General features: G+C 43.3%; 2 protein-coding genes and 1 non-coding gene across 5 annotated transcripts; 1 reads left to right on the top strand and 2 right to left on the bottom strand.

The window, feature by feature from the left end:
* The first annotated feature begins 439 nt into the window (after positions 1-439).
* On the top strand, positions 440-3,459 carry trim59 (tripartite motif containing 59). The gene is made up of 5 exons (XM_003968402.3): positions 440-734; positions 1,301-1,580; positions 1,673-1,894; positions 1,972-2,181; positions 2,268-3,459. The coding sequence occupies exons 2-5, from the start codon at positions 1,326-1,328 to the stop codon at positions 2,841-2,843; spliced, it is 1,263 nt and encodes a 420-aa protein (XP_003968451.1). The 5' UTR covers positions 440-734; positions 1,301-1,325; the 3' UTR covers positions 2,844-3,459.
* Positions 3,460-4,625: 1,166 nt separating this feature from the next.
* smc4 (structural maintenance of chromosomes 4) lies at positions 4,626-18,647 on the bottom strand. 3 transcript variants are annotated; one of them, XM_029843223.1, is made up of 24 exons: positions 18,463-18,647; positions 17,053-17,214; positions 15,862-16,049; positions 15,286-15,477; positions 14,156-14,332; positions 12,512-12,676; positions 12,245-12,372; positions 11,947-12,087; positions 10,198-10,348; positions 9,411-9,575; positions 9,073-9,306; positions 8,793-8,978; positions 8,485-8,646; positions 7,615-7,840; positions 7,437-7,516; positions 7,116-7,268; positions 6,888-7,014; positions 6,326-6,515; positions 6,094-6,238; positions 5,836-6,009; positions 5,560-5,742; positions 5,254-5,486; positions 4,996-5,179; positions 4,626-4,912 (listed from the first exon to the last, which is right to left on the bottom strand). In XM_029843223.1, exons 2-24 carry the CDS (start codon positions 17,201-17,203, stop codon positions 4,748-4,750), a joined length of 3,900 nt encoding a protein of 1,299 aa, XP_029699083.1. In that variant the 5' UTR covers positions 17,204-17,214; positions 18,463-18,647; the 3' UTR covers positions 4,626-4,747.
* mir15b (microRNA mir-15b) lies at positions 13,876-13,970 on the bottom strand. The gene has a single exon (NR_105390.1). It is a non-coding gene; the product is annotated as a microRNA mir-15b (primary transcript).
* Positions 18,648-18,976: the final 329 nt, after the last annotated feature.

The raw sequence follows: 18,976 nt of genomic DNA, 5'->3' as shown, positions 1-18,976 counted from the left end.
TCCTGAGGGCCCCGAGCACCCTGCCTGCCCTGGGATCTGACCTGAGTGTCTGCAACATTCTCAGGCAGGATGTTCAAATATATTCAGAAATGGTTGCAGCGTCACCAGAGCATAATCGATAATGTGCTCTACAGATCTATATTAAATTCCGAAATCCTACAAGCTTTAAAATAGAGAATATTTGCCCCAAGTGCTAATAAATAGTATTACGTAGAACTGTATTTTGGCTGACTTGGAATTGAATGAAAAAAAGCTCAGTGAATCTTTTCTTGGCATTTCAAGCAGTGATTGAAACTGATAAATGGTTATGGTCATGAATTCGTTTATATGATTTAAACTTAAAATGTTCCTTTTGTCTTCCAGAACAATCGATGTATTTTCCTAAAACGAATTCAAATCGAGGCGCGAGCTGGGCCGTTTATACGCATGCGCACTTCAGGGCATGCGCACTTCAGGACATGCGCGACAAATTCATGACTATCAGAAAATTCACAATTAATAAAGCCAAAGTAATATTAATTTCAAATAAAGTTGCGAGCAGGGTATTATAAATGTGAAATTTTCCAAGTATTTGAATGGTGTAATTCTATCCAGTCTATTACACGTCGCCCTTATTGTGCATTTCTTTCACCGCAACGACATTCGGTTTATACAGAAGACAGTGAACGCAGCACGAAGTGTATAAGGAAATGGGAGCAGCTTTGGCAAAAACAACGTCTGACTGAGCAGAGTCGGTAAGTTAAACCGTTTCCCATGAAGGATTACTAAAACGTTAACCTAAAACGTGTAAAAGTTAAAACCAAAACGCGCGTGGATCTACCAAAAATGTAGCAGTGACGTAACTGCGCGCGGGATTGGGGCTTTGAACTTGAGTCTAAACAATAAATTGAAAAGTCCGCTAAGTGTTTTTTACTACCACGTCAAGATGTAATCCAGCATTTAAATTTTCTTAAAAAAAAAAAAAAATCAAACTAACAAAGCCTTCAAAACCCTTGCCAACCGTGTTTGCATTAACTTGAAGAACTACAGCTTAGTTGCTGTTTTTACTGAGACAATTATCTGAGACAATTGATTTAAATGGTGAACAATCGGTTGACTGATCGTGCAAGCTGGTTTCTATTGTCTCAGGGGTGGACGAGATTTGGTCCAACCATTCCCCAAAATAATCATAATAAAAGAATCGTACTTCTATTACCTAAATCTGTCACGATTGTTGTGTATTGAGATCACATCATGAAGAGGTTAAAATCGACCTCTAGCAGTTGCAACATTACCTTTTTTATCCATCCTGTTCTGACAGATCTTCCGTAGACGCCCTCTCCACCATGGAAACCCTGGAGGAAGACCTGACCTGCTCCGTGTGCTACTCTCTCTTCTCGGACCCGCGAGTCCTGCCCTGCTCGCACACCTTCTGTAAGACTTGCCTGGACAACTTGCTCCAAGTGTCCAACAACTATTCCATCTGGCGTCCTCTCCGCCTGCCTCTGAAATGCCCCAACTGTCGCAGCATGGTGGAACTGCCTCCGACGGGTGTGGAAGCTCTGCCCTCTAACGTGTCCCTGCGAGCCATCATTGAGAAAGTAGGGACGAGTCTCAGAATATCCACCCTTTGATTATTGATCCTTTGTTTCCATGGATGCTGGTCCTTCCACCTTTTGACCTTTTGTCTCAGTACCAGAGTGACAACGAGCCACGGCCTCCTTCCTGCCAGGAGCATCACAGGCAGCCCCTCAACATGTATTGTATCCAGGATCGACAGCTCATTTGTGGCCTGTGTCTGACTGTCGGGCAGCACCAGGGACACCCCATAGATGACCTGCAGGCGGCATTCACCCGAGAAAAACGGACCCCGTCGCTACTGCTGGCCAAACTCTCTGAGAGCAGATGGGCGCAGGTGGTGAAGCGCGTTAATGTGGCAGCTGTGGAAAAACAGTGTTCCCGGAGAACAAACCCTCCTCGTGCTGTGTTCAGGTATGTGAGCTCGGGGAACAGCTGGAACAGGAGAAGGCCCGTTGTGAGGATCTGCTGAGGCAGGACCGACACAACGTCAGTCAGTACTTTCATTCCCTGGAAGTGGTGCTGGCCAAGAAGAGACGGGCCTGCTTGGATGCGCTGGATAAAGCTGCTGGGGAAGTGTGCCGGGCCTATGATCCTCTCATCCACAAAGTGAAGGAGCTACAGGTGTGTGTAATCATGTTTAAGCTCTGGGTGTGTTTTCTATCGTGTATCTTTGCTGTCGATGGACCACATGACACTATTTTCCACAGGAAGAACAGCTGGACTTGGTGTCCTTTGGGTCATTAGTAGAGGAGGAAGAATCTCCCCTGGTCTTCCTGGAGAAGGTGCATCTGTTCAGAGAGAGGGTGGAGGAGTTCACCGCCTGCCCCCTGCCCTCAGTGGTAAATATGTCCCTGACGCCGCGAGCAGCCGACTTCCTGCAGCAGCATTGGGCCTCCGTCAGCATCCAGGGTCTGGAGGACGCTCCTGTCCCTAAAGTGTGCTGCTGTGCCAGATGTGGCAGCATCGGCGCTGCTGTGGAAGCTGAAACAGGCGGGGGTGAGCCCGACAGCCAGGGCCAGGACCAGGACCAGCACAGCAAGCTGTGGGCTGTGCCTTTACTGGGGCTGCTGCTGCTGGGGCTGCTGTGGGCCAACCTGGACGGGAGGATTTCACTGGCGCACAGCCTGAGCGGCGAGACCATGGCGTGCCTCTGTGGCACGGCTCAGGCCCTGTACGCCACGATCGGGTCCCACGTAGAAATATGGGGCTCTTATCTGTCCGCCGTGGGCCAAAAAAGCATCCAGCATCTGGCTCTTTTATTGGATTCTCTGACTCCGACATGATGCTTCCTCGCGTCTTTTGCTGAAACGGACTTTGTTTCAGGAAGGTGACGTCTGTCGAAGGAGTTCCCGACTCGCAGCAGGCGAAAGAACGATTTATTAACGGTTGAGTAAGAATAGAAAATCAGATTACGTAGCTGTAAATCTTCAACTGCCTTTTTAAGGAAGCTGTTCATTCATTGGGCGTTACGGAACTCTTTCATATTTAAAAGGTGTGTGTTGAGTTTCGAAATATTCAAGTCTGAACCTGCAGTTGACCTTTTAGTTAGCGGTCAGTTTTCAGCGGCGCGCGTGCACGTGGATCTCCTTACAGAGGTCTGTGAAGGGCGCTCTGACTCCAGAGATCAGGTTTCTCTCCGGCTGCTTCTCTAACCAGCACGCCGCAACTATCAATTCTAGCGTGATCAAGTAGGCTGACTGTTTTATTTTCAAGGGAACACGGAGTCCGAAGCCTTTCTAAGGATATTGGTTCTGAGTGCGAAGAAAATCTAATTTCTGGAATTAAAGTGTGAAAAGAATGTTGTTTGGATACATGTCTGTAAATACCAGAGGACTTTAAATGGTTGCAATTTTTCTAAAATTGTGTTTTTTTTAATAAATAAATTTCTTATGCTTAGAATTCTTGTAGGATTTATAATTCCAATTTGTGCCAGTTTGAGTGTGGCTAACACGAATCACAGTACTTCAAACACATCTTCAAACCAGACTGTTTTCCATAAGGTAATAAGATTACTGTCCATCCATTAGATAAACTAGTCAGACACACTGGTAATTCAACTATTGCATTTCTTTGTACTAAAGGATTATGGAAAACCTAAACCTGAAGAGGGGGTAAAATTATTAATAAAAGCATGTCCACCAATTTCTCTCACCTTATAATGGAGTGATCAACGGTCATGCAAATCTAGTGACCTTACATTCAATGGCGGCAAATAAGATGTGAATGTAAAACGTAATGTCTCGTTATTGTGTGAGGACTTATTTCATTAGTGACCCAGTAAGCGGTCCAGGGGCGGCGGAAAACCATGGAGGCATGGCGTCAACCTGCCTCGGAGGTTGGTCGAACGGGCGTGGTCTCAACAGTGAGTCCCCGCCCACATCAGGTAACGTTTACCATGGCAGCTCCACTTAAGACATTGTTGGGTCAAATTAATAAAATAAGCACTTGACAGCATGTAAATGCAATTCAAACTTGTTTAAGGACATTTCAACTCGGTATTAATCATCATTCAGTGAGATTTCCTGGAGAGTTCTGGTCACCATCCCTATATATAATTCCTTAGATTGAAATTTTTTATTTTTTTTAGAATTTAACATTTATAGAATTAATTTACCTTTCCCCCACCTAATACACTAAAACGGGTCAGCAACCCAAAATGTTGAAAGAGCCATATTGGACCAAAAAACAAATCTGCCTGGAGCCACAAAAAATTAAAAGCTTTACATAAGCCTTATTATGAAGGCAACGTATGCTGTAAGTGTCTATATTAGCCTACTTTCAAAATGATAAGTAGGCAACAAATCCATAATGAGCATTCAGGATTAAATGTTTATTTTCCCTGCAGTGCGTCCTGGAGAGAATGACGCTCCACGTACTGTGCTGCACGATGGTGCTTTTTCCTCCAACAGAAATGATATTAAAACAAAAAATATATTCACGCCATCTTTTCCCATTTTAATATTTTTGAAAAAGCTCCAGGGAGCCACTAGGGCGGCGCTAAAGAGCCGCGGATTGGAAGTGACAGATGTGTCAGTCTTTTCCAAAAAAATATTTATTGATTTGGGTTTTTTTTTTTTTGATAAAATGGATAGCAGCATTTTCTTCTGAAGAATGATTAAAAAAATATTTATAATGTGAAAAAGAGCTGGATGCAGAAGGAACCGGGCAGGTTTAGCCGAGACTGAGCTCAGGCGGTGATGGCATCGTGCTCCTTGAACACGATGGTCTTGGGGTTGATCCCAACGCTCTTGGTGGTGTTGTGAGTTTTGTAGATGCCGATGAGACGATCAGCGATCTCAAACATGTTGTTCCTCAGCGAGATGATGATGAACTGAGCATTCTTCGTTTGTTCCTGCAGAGACAAACATACCCAGAGACGTTTAACACCCCGTCTTCAGATCATCCCACCCCGTCTTGAAGCCTCAGCACACTCACGTAGATGTAACAAGCGACAATGGAGACATTTTTGAAGTCTAGTGCAGCATCGATCTCGTCCATGAAGTAGAGCGGCGTGGGTTTGTAGTGGTGCAGAGCAAACACCAGAGCCAGGGAGCTGAGGGTCTTCTCTCCTCCCGACAGGTTGAAGATCTTTTTCCAGCTCTTCTTTGGGGGACGGACACTAAAAATGAACAGAAGTTCTGAGCTCAGGCCAAGGAGCGACGAACCCAACAGGTCTATGGCGCTGCCTCAAACCTGAACATGATGCCCTCAGAGAAGGGGTCCAAACTGTCCACCAGCTCCAACTCTGCATCACCACCCAGGGTGAGCATCTGGTAGTTCTCCTTCAGTTTGTTGGTGATCATGTTGAAGCCCGTCATGAACTCATTGAGACGCTGTTTGCGCAGGTCCTCGTAGGCACATTTAAACTTGTCCCTCTCGGTGGTGATCTGGTCCAGCTGAGCCACCCTCTGCAGGTACAGCTCCTCCTGAACGCACCCCACGCCCCAGATTTAGGCTTGCAACACTTTTGAAACCGCAGGCTTGTTTATCATCACGCACCTTCTTCCTGTACTCGGCAATGGCCCCCAGGTTGGGGTTCATCTGGGAACTCTGGGTCTCCAACGTGATCATCTTGTTGATGATCACGTTGGCATCTTTGATTTGGTCCAGTTCCGCAGGCGTCAGCACAGGAAGCTCCTCTGCTGGATTGTCCTCGATGGTGTGAAGGGAGAGCTTACTGGCCTGAAGAACACCAACAAGAATAAATGTAACATCCGTTGACAGCACCTCTCAAATGAGCCAGCTGCATCAGCGGGCGTGTGGTACGAGACAAACCTCCTTCTGCCAGTGTTTAATCTTGTTTTTGTGTTCAGTTATGGTGGTCTCGATCTGCTCGACCCGCAGCCGGACACTGAGGGACTCCTCTTGCAGCGCGTGCTCCTGCTGCTGGAGAGCCTTTATCTCCTTCAGCACCCCTTGATACTGCTCCTGCACCTCAGGAAGGGAGGCCTACGGATGACAAAATACACAGCATTAGGGACAATTGAGGAAAACAAATCTAAATAAGTAGGAATATCAGAAGGAGGAGCCAACCTCGGACTCTTGGCAGGCCTGCATGACCTCTCCTGCTTCATCTTCCAGCTTCTTCAGCTGTTCTGTGAGCTCTGCCATGGACTTCTGGTTCTCCTCCAGCTCAGCCTGCACACGGGTCACGCTCTCCTCACACTTCTTCAGGTTGCTGCACAGACAAGAGACACACGGTCGTTGGGCCTCATTTGTGCAAGAGTGGGAGAAAACATAGGTTACAAATGCATCATGTCCTCACCGGTCAGCTGTCTTTATGGCCACTTGTGCCTTCGTTATGATAGAAGAACATTCGTCTAGGGCCTTGTTGATTTTGTCCAGCTTGTCCTGCTGAGCCTTTAGTTTGCAACTGTTGATGTCCACAATCAGGTTGTGGAGCCTTTTCACCTCATTTTCCACCTTCCCTGCTTTACTGGATGCAGCCTCATAGTCTGAAAAGAAGCCAAACACGACACCATTTCATCACGTGTAACATTATTTATGCAAACAAGTTTTAATACAACCTGCAACTCTAAAACATTAAATTCTGTTTAGTTCTTACAGATTATCTTTAGAAAGTTACTGTTTGATTAGCACAGCTTACAGGACAGTGTGGTGACTGAATTCTTGTCAGAAATGTTGTCTTGTTTCTTTATAGGCCACTAAAACCTGATTTTTCAGGCAGAAATAGTTAAGAGCTAGGGTTAGGGTTGCCCTTCTCTCAGTTTCTCTCTGAAACCAGTGTCCACTCCCACAACCGCTCACGCTGGACTGATACAAAGCTGCGACAGCCGTTGTCCTCGCCACTGATCGGAGGACCCTACCTTTTTTAAAAGCCTCCAGGCTTTTTTCCATCTGTTTCTGCTTGCTCTTGTCTGGGGCTGAGGCCAAAACGTTGGCCTCAAGTTCTTTGATTTGAAGTTTCAAGTGAGTCTCCTGGTCAGCTAGACTCTGGAAGAAAAGGCTCATGTTTTGTTGCTGGCTCTGGATAATAGATGATATGTGCTTTACATCACAAAACCAGTTAAGATGAAAGGAGACATGTGCTGTACAGTCATGCTCTTGGTGTATTTTTCCAGGGTGTTCCTCATGTCGCGCATCTGTGGCTGCAGACGCTGGACGGTCTCCTCTAGCTGCAGCTTCTTCTCATGGCAGCCCTGCAGCTTTGACACTTTCTCATTCAGCCTTTTCTCCATGCTGTCAAGCTAGATACAGCAGAGTAAGATTTTAGTGTTGGCAATCACATGGATACAATTTAGATTATTTTAAATGGTTCTAAATGGAATCTGATACGCGAGTTCAGAAACAAATTGACAGTGATTTAGTCTGGAAACTTTTCTTTGGAAGCATTTAGACACTAATTCAGCTCTCACCTCTGCCTGGGAGATTTGGGAAGCAGCAATGGAGGAGCCCATCCTGCCCTTCATCACTCTTCCACCTCCTGTCATAGTTCCTGGGGTTCAGGAAAAAAAAACAGGTTTATATTTTAGAGGAATAAATAGGCAGAGGGGAAAAATGTTAGGTAAGCATGAGACCAATGGAGGTTCCTACCAGCCATTTCAATAATCTGTCCCTTCAGCGTGACCACTCTCCAGCGTCTGTCCTTCTGGAAGGCGATCCTCGTCGCCTGCTCCATGTCCTGGGCCACCAGAGTGTCCCGCAGAGCAAAGTAGAACGCTGGTCGCACGCTCTCATCCTTGACTCGCACCATGTCAAAGAGGCGAGGACTCTCCTCTGGGGTGTGGATAGGGGCCGTGTTCTTCTCCCACACTTTCATCTGAGCAGAGGAAGGAAATCACAAAGAACTAAATCTTGTATTCATCTTTACTACAACGACAGCGAGTTTGAATAAACTCAGTTCTGTAACTATTTAGATTCTGTGAGCACGTGATGAATAACCGACATCTCTAATCCACATACATGAACTCTGGCAAAAGCTGGAAATGGATCACAGGTGAAAAATAAATAAATAAATAAATCAAGCAATCCAACACCAGCCAGCATGGCATCACCGGGGAATTTATTCTACTGTATATTCTCAACAGGAACAGTGCCACCTACAGTCACGATAGTGTTAAGGCAGACTTGAAAACCACATTTAACCCAGCCATGCAGATGTAAACTTTTTTGCTACTTTTAATTAGGCTGTGGTGCAGATTTTTAAGAGAAGGGAAAAGTAATGATTTTATCATGACTCAGTGGGAGGTTAAGTCCACTCTGTCTCCAGTACAGACTCAGACAGTAAGTCAATGTGGAAATATGCCTGGCCTGTGTTTGAGGTTAGTTTGATAACCCACCGGAGCTGCTTCATCCTGTGAGTTAACTCGGTGTGCAAACACAATTAGGAGCATAACAGAGTAAAACATAGAGCACAATTCATACTGCGAAATACCAGTTAATGACAACTCAGAGGGTGTGTACCTTGTCCAGTCCGATGAAGGTGGCAACGCCGATGTTCTGTTCTTTGAGGAAGGTAACACATTTCTGAGCTGTGTCAATGGTGTCCACCACAATGTTGTCCAGTGCACCACAACTCGAGGAGATGGCTACATCATACTTCTCATCTATGGCTCCGAGGTCTCCCTACAAGGGCAACAATTTATTCAAGGATACCTTGAATATGGACTCTCCTGGAGGTCACTTTGGACTAAAAATAAAATACATTTCACAGCAAAATAATCAGCTGCTCAACTGCTGTGTGTGTGTATATTAATAACACTAGTCTTTACCAATCGTCCCAAAATGCCAGGGATTCTGCCCGTTTTCTTCTGTTGCATCAGAGCATCCAGGACCTTCCCTCGACTGCGGTTGGAAGACAGAGAGCTCTTGGCCTCATCCACTTTTTGCCTCATTTCCCTTACAACTTCCTGAGTCTCATTATCTAACTTCACTAGTTGTCCAAGCTCATCCTCATCCTGTTCAGGAAAAAAAAGACACAACATCTCAGGCAAAGTTGAAACATGACACAACCGTGCAGAAAGGATCATTTCAAGCCCAGCAGGTTTTTACCTTCTTGAGCTCTTTTTCCATCTCGGGTATTTTGACTTGCAGGTCCTTGATGGCAGCGCGGCGTTCGCGCAGCGTGTTGGATGTCGTTTCAAGCGTCTGCTTGGCAGAGTTGAGCTGTGTCACAGCCTTATTGTGACGACTGAGATAGATGTCGAGCTCCGACTGAGCCAGATCCATACGAGAGCGTGTCTCGTTGACGGCCTTGCTCAGCTCCATCAGCTCTTTCTCTCTGGTCTGGACAAAATGCAAGAGGAGAGTTGAGACTGGGAGGTGAGGAGGGAAGAATAACTGTAGAAGATCCAGAGACGGACAAATCAAGGCAGAAAGATCAGACACACCTCTTTGTCCTGCTGCAATCCACTGGTCTCTTCTTTGAGACTCTCCATCACATCCTTCAGTTTCTCCTCTTCTTTGACTTTCTGCTTCTCCATCTCCTCCTTCCGAGCCGCTGCATCAGCAATGGCCTTCTCGCTACTGGCAGGAACACCTCTCACCTCTTCTAACTGACAGAAGCACCAGATAACTGAGCATCACACCAAATGCCACAAAGCTGCTTGTTACAGGCAACATGGAGAAGACCCCATCACGTGTTAGTTAATGATTTAAAAATATATAATATTTAATTAGAAAGCTTTTATCAAGGCTGGAACAAGTCAGCTGTGTGTACAGTCAAGTCTATTGGCACAACTGAGAAATATGGATTTGACTGTTGACAACCAAAGAGCAGAACAGTGCTCCCCAGAGGCCCTGACAAAGACGTTTCTAGAGCGTCACTATAGGTGGAGCCAATATGGTTTTAAGAAGAGAATGATGGAAAATACCTACATTTACAAGAAAAGTCAACATTAGCTTTAAAGACCATGTTTCAATATGCCAGTTAAAGAATGGAACTGTATTCATGCCAAAACAAAGGGATGTTATCATTAGCTACATTTAAACCTTTATTAAACGTGAATGTAAGGTTTTAAAAAAGTCAAATGACACCAAATCTAACCGTACTGATAAAGTAAAATGTGTGCTTCTACAAGTCAATAACAATTAATAAAGGAGTTTGTGTAAAATCTTGACAAACGTCGGTGCAACTCAATCGTGTGAGAGTGGGTGACGGCTGAAAGGCCTACACACCTTTTCTTTGTCCTTCTCCAGTTGCTTCTGCAGCTTTTTGTTCTTGCTCTTGCAGTGTTTAATCTTTTCCCGCACTTCAACATCCTGCAGATCCAGCTGAGTGAACTTCTCTTTCTGGGTCTCAATGTACTTGTTCAGCTTATTTTGTTTTCTGGTTAAAAGACATTTTTATTTCAAACTTAATAAATAATGTTCAAATTAAAAATAAACAGAGCTAAACTAGAAACAGCAGGCAACTGTGGTACTCAAAAAGGGTCTTGTGGACACCATCCGAGCCCTTGTCTCAATATAAACGGTAATAAATGTGTAGATCTCAATGCACCTGAAAATGTTGAAACAGTCTGATGTAGAACATGTGGAACTCTGACTCAAGTCTATGGGAAAGTATTTCTCTTTCTTTCTCTGTAGAACAAATGACTGGGAAGGCTGACTAAGCACCACAGTGACATCATAGAATATAGAATGCCAAAGTAAAATAGCTGTAGTGGAAGACAAATGTTTGACTAATCACTTCAGCACATCGCACCACTGTCGAGACCAACTGTGTCAGTTCATGTTAGACCGTGCTGTAAAAGCTTTTATCACACACAGAACTGGCATTTAATGCAACGGTAGTACAAACAGCAGCAGCACTAAAATAGATTGAGCAAAGTACAGTGGCCAATTGATGAAAGGGGGGGGGGGGGGATGAATGCTCAGACATTAACCCTCTACATCAAGGCTACTTAAAGTGTATATATATATATATATATATATATATATATATAAATAAAAAACATCAATTTGACCCTGGTTTCCTGACGGAGACCTTGTTGACCCAGCCACATCCGAGCCGGTATGACACCAGGAACACTGAACCTTGCCGAATCCTGCTCGCCTGGATTCAAACCGATAACCTTTTGCACCAAAGTCAGTGGTGTAAACCACTGACCTATCCAGTCACATATATAGAGGTGCATTGTGTGCACTATGTACCATCAGCTTGCTAAATGGTTTTATAGCATTCCTCCAGTCATAACTGATTAGATTGCCATGGTGTAATTTTAAACGTATGCTTGAAATGTGCACAAAAACAGCTTTTAAACAAGTTGAGGTTGGCTTTTTCTTTAAAAAAAAAAATAAAAAAAAATAAAAAAAAGTAAGTAGTACATTTGTGTGGGTTCAGCACATCTTTAAAATAGGATGTTAGGTTAAAAATGACCATACAGCGAGGAGGGTTTGCCAAAGCTTAAAATATCATTTTTATTTGTCTTCCCGTGTTGCCTAAATTAGCCTCAGATGATGCAGTTCTGGGGGCACAAAGAGGGCATTCTGCTACACCGTGGCAAACTCAAAACAAGCCCAAATTTGTTCCTGTATTAAGTTCTGAAAAATTATTTCAATAAAGCCCCTGCATCCTCAACGGGGCTAATAAAGACATCTTGTGGTTGGGAATTGCCTTTTCATTACCGGGGAATCATGAAAGGAAAAGTTCAGTTATGATTTAAATATTTGCATATTCCTAAATCTAATACAAACAAAAAAATGACAAAAAATACTTATTGCCATTTTGTATTTCTGTCCTTTTTGTAACTTTTTAAATTTTTAAACACATTAACACAGCTGCTTTTATAGAGCACTTTTCCAAACCTAAACTACAATTAAGCTACTATTTTGACTCTTCAGGCAACCACAAAATTACTGCATTTAAATACAAATAGACTTCCAACGCACATTAAATTGATCAATAGAAGAGACAAAATGCCTTACTTCTCAACGTTTTTCAACTCCTGGTTCATTTTCTCGATTTCCTGTGATATCTTTGTGTTTTTCTCTGTCAGTTCCTTTGTGTCCTCCACAATCATCATCTTCTCTTCCTCTTTGTCCACCACACGTTTCTGTAGATCGTGACTGAGGAAAATATTGAAAAAAAACAAAACCCCCTCATAATCCTGTCACAAAACACCATGAATAGCATATAAAAGCCACAACCTCTCCTGTCGAGTGTCCACAGAAATGGAAAGAAATAATATGGTTTCATGTCTTAAAGAGGTGCTGGTGCACTCACACGTGATACTGGCAGAGCCGACTCTTGTGTCTGAAGATGTCGTTCTCCAGAGTGAGGAAATCCACAGCTTTGTTTTTTTCTCCTTCTAAAGCATTCTTCTCCTTTTCCACCAGCTTCACTCGGTTGAGCTGGAAATCACACCAAACTTCATATCAGACAATGCACCTTCAGGAAAACCTTTTATCTTTCAGATTTAAATATAAAATCAAAAAAGAACTCAGGACATGTGCTAAAGTTGGTAACCCATCATGTATGAAAGCATCTCACCTTCTCTCCTCTCTGTTCATTCAGTAGTTCGATGCGTCGGGACAGCGTTTGGATGGGCTCCTTAAGGCGACAAGAGCCTATAATGTCCTCGAGGTACTCCAGCATACCCTCATCGTGTTCAGTCTGACCTTTAGGTTTCATCATAGCGATCTGCTCCACCTCGCCCTACATACAGTCCAAAACAACATAAAGAGACATGGAATCGGTTAAAAACACAACACAATTCATAATGTGTGATAACATTATCAGACCTGTGTGAGGTATGTGGCCGCTAATATGCTAAAAATATTGTTGATACAGGCATGCAGACTGATATGGATACTTGGCGTTGCAGAGAAACATTAAAGACAACATTATGTAAGATTCTGGCCATTCTTTAAGTTATAAATAGAATTCAATCTGACAAAAGCCTCTTTTTTAACCAGGTGCGGTACACTTTGCCGGATATTCCAATAAAATATATAATAGTGTAAAACCTTAAATTGACAGTGCACGTGGATATGAGAGAATTTAAAAAAAGTGTAACTATATTTGTCTTCACATGCACCTACTTTAATTCATATTAGGAAAACAACTATTGCATATCAGACATGAGTGCCTGGGTGGGAGCATAGCCATGTTATTCTCTACTGTGTTCAATAATTCACTAAACCGGCTGTTTTATTCGGACCCATAAGCCCTTTAATGGCTCTAGAAAAGTCTCTTCTTTAGTCATGCAGCCATGTCCTGAGCAGATAGCTGAAATGAAAGTCTCCAGCCATAGTGAGAAAGGTCATCCACACGTACAAAAATGCAGCAGGACACATGTAATCACCCATCTAACCACAAACCACAGTGTGAGTTGGAAACCAGCAGATACTGTAAAAATAATGAAATGCATCAGCCATTTTGTGCAGCTGCCTTTAGATGAGTTATCATTGCAAATCATCAATAATGTAGAAGTCACACATGTCATACACTCAGATGAGGGAGGGGTGTAACTCCAAAAAACAGTCAGCTCAATATGGTGTATGAGTCCTAATAAAAATAAATAAATAAATCAATAATACAAGATGAATAAAATCAAGAGGATTTTAAAAAGATAAATAAAAAATACCCAGGAACCCAGAAGAAAAGCAAAAACACAAGCCATGAAATGAAGGTGTTTGTTCCAGCCACAGTGAAGCAGCACTGCTAATATTGGGGTTGAGGTCTGACATTACACACCAATATTTACGTGCTGCTAAAGCGTGGCAGGTACATGAGAGGTGGAGAGGAAGGGAGGTCCAAACACTCACCATCACCAGGTCAACCCTATCAAACAGCTTCCAGCTCTACAGAATCTAATACAGCAGCTGCAGCCTGGACTTTATATGGATCGCCTTTTTCCTTAAAATTCTAAAGCAGCAGATTATGGCTTGCACCCTTTTCTACATCGTTACAAACCATGATGCGCTGCTATAGCAGTCTAAGGGACTCATCACTGCCAGTGTAACAGGTTACCGGTAATCTCACAGACAGATTGGATTTAACTCAAGTAAGACATCACTTTTTTTTTTATTGCACTTTGAGGAATATTCACAAACACACACCCACACAAGCTTCAGCCGAGTAAGAAGTAGAGGGGGAGAAAAAAGAAAAAAAACAAGGAAAATTCACCATTACCTGCAAGATCAGAAATCTGTTGTGGTCCAGGTCAATGCCATGGCTTCGCAGCAAAACCCCCACTTCTTTGAACGTGGCTTTCTTGCCATTGATATAGTAGGCTGAGGAATTGTCTTTGTTGGCAGTCCTGGAAACACAGAATTTGCTGTTGGGGATGACTTCGTAGTCATCTCCTTCCTGATTCAGAGGGGGGAGGGGCAGAAAACACACAGGAGCTTAGAGCAGAACAGTTCAGGAGAAACCCAAAATATTTCTCATGTTCAGAGGATCATTTGGATAAAACAAGATAAGCAGAGCACACGGTAAATTTAAGAAAAAGTCTCCTCTGTTGTTTAAAAGGACAGACCTGTTGCTCAAAAGTACACCACAGAGGCCTCGACCCACACTTTTAATAAACACTGTCAATAGCTGGATCTATTTTTAATTCATGCATACTAAATGAAATCATGCTAGATAAAATTAGATAAGAAAAATGTTATGATGAGGTCAACATAGAAATTAACCAATGTTGAAAATAATTCTTGTGTAATTCTATGCTGAGTACACCACCCCTCTGAAATTATTTTTCAAATTTTTAAAAACATCTAGACAAAAACTTGGTGTATTTTAAAGACTTTAATACTTTACCAACTTGATTTTGTTATTTAAAAAAATAATAAAACAAGTTCACATATGTTATGTGCAAACTAATATCTCCTTTAAAAAAATATAACAAATACAAAAGCATTGTGTGTAAATACCATCTCATAAATCCTATTCATCTCACTGCTCACACACACTAGAATCAGATAATAGTCATAATAGTCTGTCACTAAATGGCTCATTTAGAAAATATTTTTAAATAGAGGGTTCGAAATTGAGCACACGAGTCAACAGTTTCACATGTAAGTGGGTGTTGTTAGTTTTTCTGACTAATTTTCCTTGAATTCCGTCAATGCCCGATTCAGCTATATCATCAATCAGATAAGACCAATATCACCTCATAAACAAGGTAAAATATAAGTTTTTAAACTTCAACTTCCCCTGAGAGAAATCTCTCTTTAGCTGCCCTCCACATTGATTACTTTACTACAGATGTGGTGTGTGTGGAGTGAACTGCTGTGACAAAATAAAGACATATACACTTATACCTTATCAATAATCTTTTGAAAATGTACTTCCACGGTACAGCTCTCCACATCTTTGTGTTTATCGGAACTGTGAATCAGAACCGAGAGCTTTTTCGATCTTATCTTTTGAGCTCTGTATCCAAACACAAAGAGCATTGAATCTATGACATTGGACTTTCCGCTTCCATTCGGACCAATGATGCAAGAAAAGCGCTGGGAAAGAGGAAAAAACAGAAATATAAATTACAGAAAATATAAACAACACAAAAGCAAATGTATTCCCTGTACGTGTAACATGTATTTATTAAAAAAAGAAAAAGACATGAAAAGGGTAAAAACACACCACCACATAAGTGGCACAAAAATTCAAAAGACTGATGAGAGCTTCCCCCCTTATTTAAAAATATAAATAAATTAATTAAAAAAACATTGTACACAGTTTTGTAGCTTGTGACACCACTGCACCAGGCCACACAATTGCACCAAAAAAAAAAAAAGTTATAAAAGCAGAAATAAAACCAAAGTCAGAAAGTGTGAGTAGAACACAACAGCCTAAAGTATTTGCCAGCCAGGGTTTGTAACCATGTTTGGTCGTACCTTGTGAAAAGGCCCCAGAATCTGCTCCCCAGCATAAGATTTAAAGTTGCGATTGACTAAATGTGTGATCATCAAGCGGGGAGCGCCTGCTTCGTTGGTCATCGCTGGGGGCGGGGGTGCAGGGATGCTGCCCAGAATCTCCTCCAAACTTCGACTATCGACCTCGGCGGCTTGCCCCTGAGACGCATCTGTGGCACAGAGAGAAGCACAACTTTCTTTTTTAATTCCTCCGAGCGAGTCGTTTCAGGTTGGGGACAGTCGGTGGTGGGTTGGGGGAGGGGTAGAGGAGCGGGAGGAGGGAAAAAAAAACCCAAACAAACAAACAAAAACCCGGGCAGCGAGTTAAAACAGCCAACCCAAGTTGACAGGCGTTATTTTTCTTTGTTCTGACAAGGGGAGTCAATTGAAAAACAGACTATGGCCGCTTGTGCGCAAGCCCACGTTATTCTAAAGGCTCCGAGAAGCGTCGCTAGATGCGCCACATTCACTACGTCGATGAGAAATAACCAAAGCGGACATTTCGATCGCAAACTTCACACTAGACGGCTAGAAAAAAAACACCCTCGTTTAATGCCAATAATGTTCATCCCATCGAGATAGTTGCCCCACAATGCAACCACAGCGTGCAAATAAATAAATAAAAAAATCCGATAATTCTATTGTGCTCACATGAGCTAAGAAACTAAACGGTCGCTGTTTGGAAATGATCATTCTGATTGTTTGCTATTGCAGCAAAGGTTTCCCCGGGAAGAACAAGACGATTTCCCCGAGAAAGAAAGGACACTGCGCTCATCTGTGTCCATCCATAAGCCACAAAATTTGAAATGAGGATAAATAAGTCAGGAGAATGAAGACAAGCAACATTTCTTTTCTTTTTTTTTTTTTGGGGGGGGGGGGGTCTAGCATCAAGAAATCGCGTCATTAGCTCGTCCAAATTACCTCGTTTGACGAGAAGATCCGAAGAAGTGCACTCGACGGTGTCAAAAACATCTCAAAAAGCACAGGACGTTTATTGATGACTGGCACGCACGACACAAAAGCCGTTCTGCAAACGCGTCGAGGGTTCAAGTAAGAAATTAAGATTCCCAGCTGTTTCAATTGGCCGCCACCATTAAAGGAGTACGAGCGGCGCCATTGAGAGAACACAACTTATTTAGATTCACAGACACCAAAACAGCCTTTGTTACTTGCCAGTTGTCGGTGGTGCCTCCTCCTGGGCCGTTGGAGTTGGTTTCTTGGGGGGGGGTACATCCAGCTCGTCCTCGGAGTCATCCCGGGGCTGCGACCCTTTCCCCCCTGGCTTGGCGGCGGCGGTCGAGGCTTTAGTCGTCCTCGATGGCATGATTCAAAAATCTAAAGTTGCCCCCCCACCACAAAAAAAAGAACATCCGTGATTGGGGTTGGTGTAGTTAATCTACCGGGTCCACTTTTAGTCGGTTACACGAAGCTTGCTGTTGTCAGGCTTAACTCATGGCCAGTCAGATCTCACTGCCGCCCATCTGTTAGCTGGTATATTTACACATGGCAATGATCAGGTTTAAAACACACGCTAAAGTAACCAAATCAAAAAGAATATTTTCGTTCTGCAGAGCTCGTAAAAAGCCCGACGGAGGCAGCGACCGCGGCTGTCAATCTGTTGGATGGTTACAGCGAATTAGCTGCTCTCCTCGCATCAATCCTAAAGTTCCTGCAAGAGAAAAAGGTTCTGGCACCATTCTGCGCCTGCAGAATTTCGCGTTTGATTTTGGGCGTCACAAGCTGGACGGCCAATGACCCTTGCCATGTTTGGTTGGGGGAGAAAGGAAAAATAAGCCTAAAGTAACGTCAGATAGAAAACATATTTCCCCTAATGCGCACAATGGTTATCCTGCTACAGCCTAGCGCGATGCAGCACGGTTAATGTGCAAATAAACCCCCCAAAACTTGCTTTCCATTTACGCTAAGATGCAGCCCCCTAAATAGAACATGGTCTCCAAGTGACAATGTTAGCGAAAGGTAACTTTATTCCTTCGACTTCTATGTCGGGGGCGGTGGTCGAGACAGCGCAACCCAACTCGCCTTCTGCACACGTCCAACTTAGCTGTAACTCGGGCTAAAAGTAGCTTTCTTATGAACGCAATGTGGAGGTAACGACTGTCACACATGTGCACTAACTTGTTTAACCAGGTGCATCACCGGTGGAAGCAAAGCGCCTATTTTGATATCGTTTACGCCTCTGATACTAGGTTAGCATCTGTAGCTAACCAGTGGATGTAATAGGGGAGAGAAAAGCCAAAGCTAATATAGCAGCTTTATGGGCTGACCTGTACCCATTAATGGCTAACAATATTAGCTGTTTAGCTTGTACCTTCGGTGAAGTTCCACATCACTTTTAAGTGCAAGTGTGCGAAAGCTACTTTTAAATTAAACGCAATTAAAAAGGCACGGCCTGGACCAACTGGGAGAGAACGTCAAGTCTGCTAACTAGTGTGTTCTAGTAAGTTAAGTTCTAACTCAAGTAAAGCCGCTGTAAAGTGCAGCACTGTTTCGAATTAACGTTGCGGCTTTCAGCAAATAGTCGGATCCGAATCATCCCTCCCGACTCAAGCGTCTATTATTTACCTCCCACGATATGGACACGAACTCTCAAGAATTGCGCTACCCGTCCAAAATCACGTTTGGGCGAAAGTATCCGTTAATCCAAACACAATCCGGGGGAAAAAATCACTTCCTTGTCATCCCGAGACACTGTCGGACTCGAAAACTCTAACTTGTAAATGGCGCCTAAACTGCGCCGTCGAACCAAATTCGTTACAACTGACGCAAGGCACCATGGAACATTCAAAGGGTTCGGGGAAAACACGAAATTCAAAAAAGGGGAGCAAGCCAACTCCGCCTCTGTCGAAACAATCCCCAATGGCGACAAAATTCGATGGGCAAAACGTTCAGTGAAGAATATTGTACACATATGTCTGCGAATTATGCTCGATGCCGTGTTTAAAGACTTACATTTTCGCAATAATGTAATGTGATCGATTCTCTCCTGGCGACAGGATGAAGTGTCAACCGGAATATATCGGGCTATATTTCAGGAGGGAAATCATACGATTGATCCGACGCTTTTTCGTGTGATCAG

This window comes from Takifugu rubripes, chromosome 11 (genome assembly GCF_901000725.2).
Source record: "Takifugu rubripes chromosome 11, fTakRub1.2, whole genome shotgun sequence".
Classification (NCBI taxonomy): Eukaryota; Metazoa; Chordata; class Actinopteri; order Tetraodontiformes; family Tetraodontidae; genus Takifugu; species Takifugu rubripes.
This window is presented reverse-complemented; position numbering and strand designations above follow the sequence as displayed.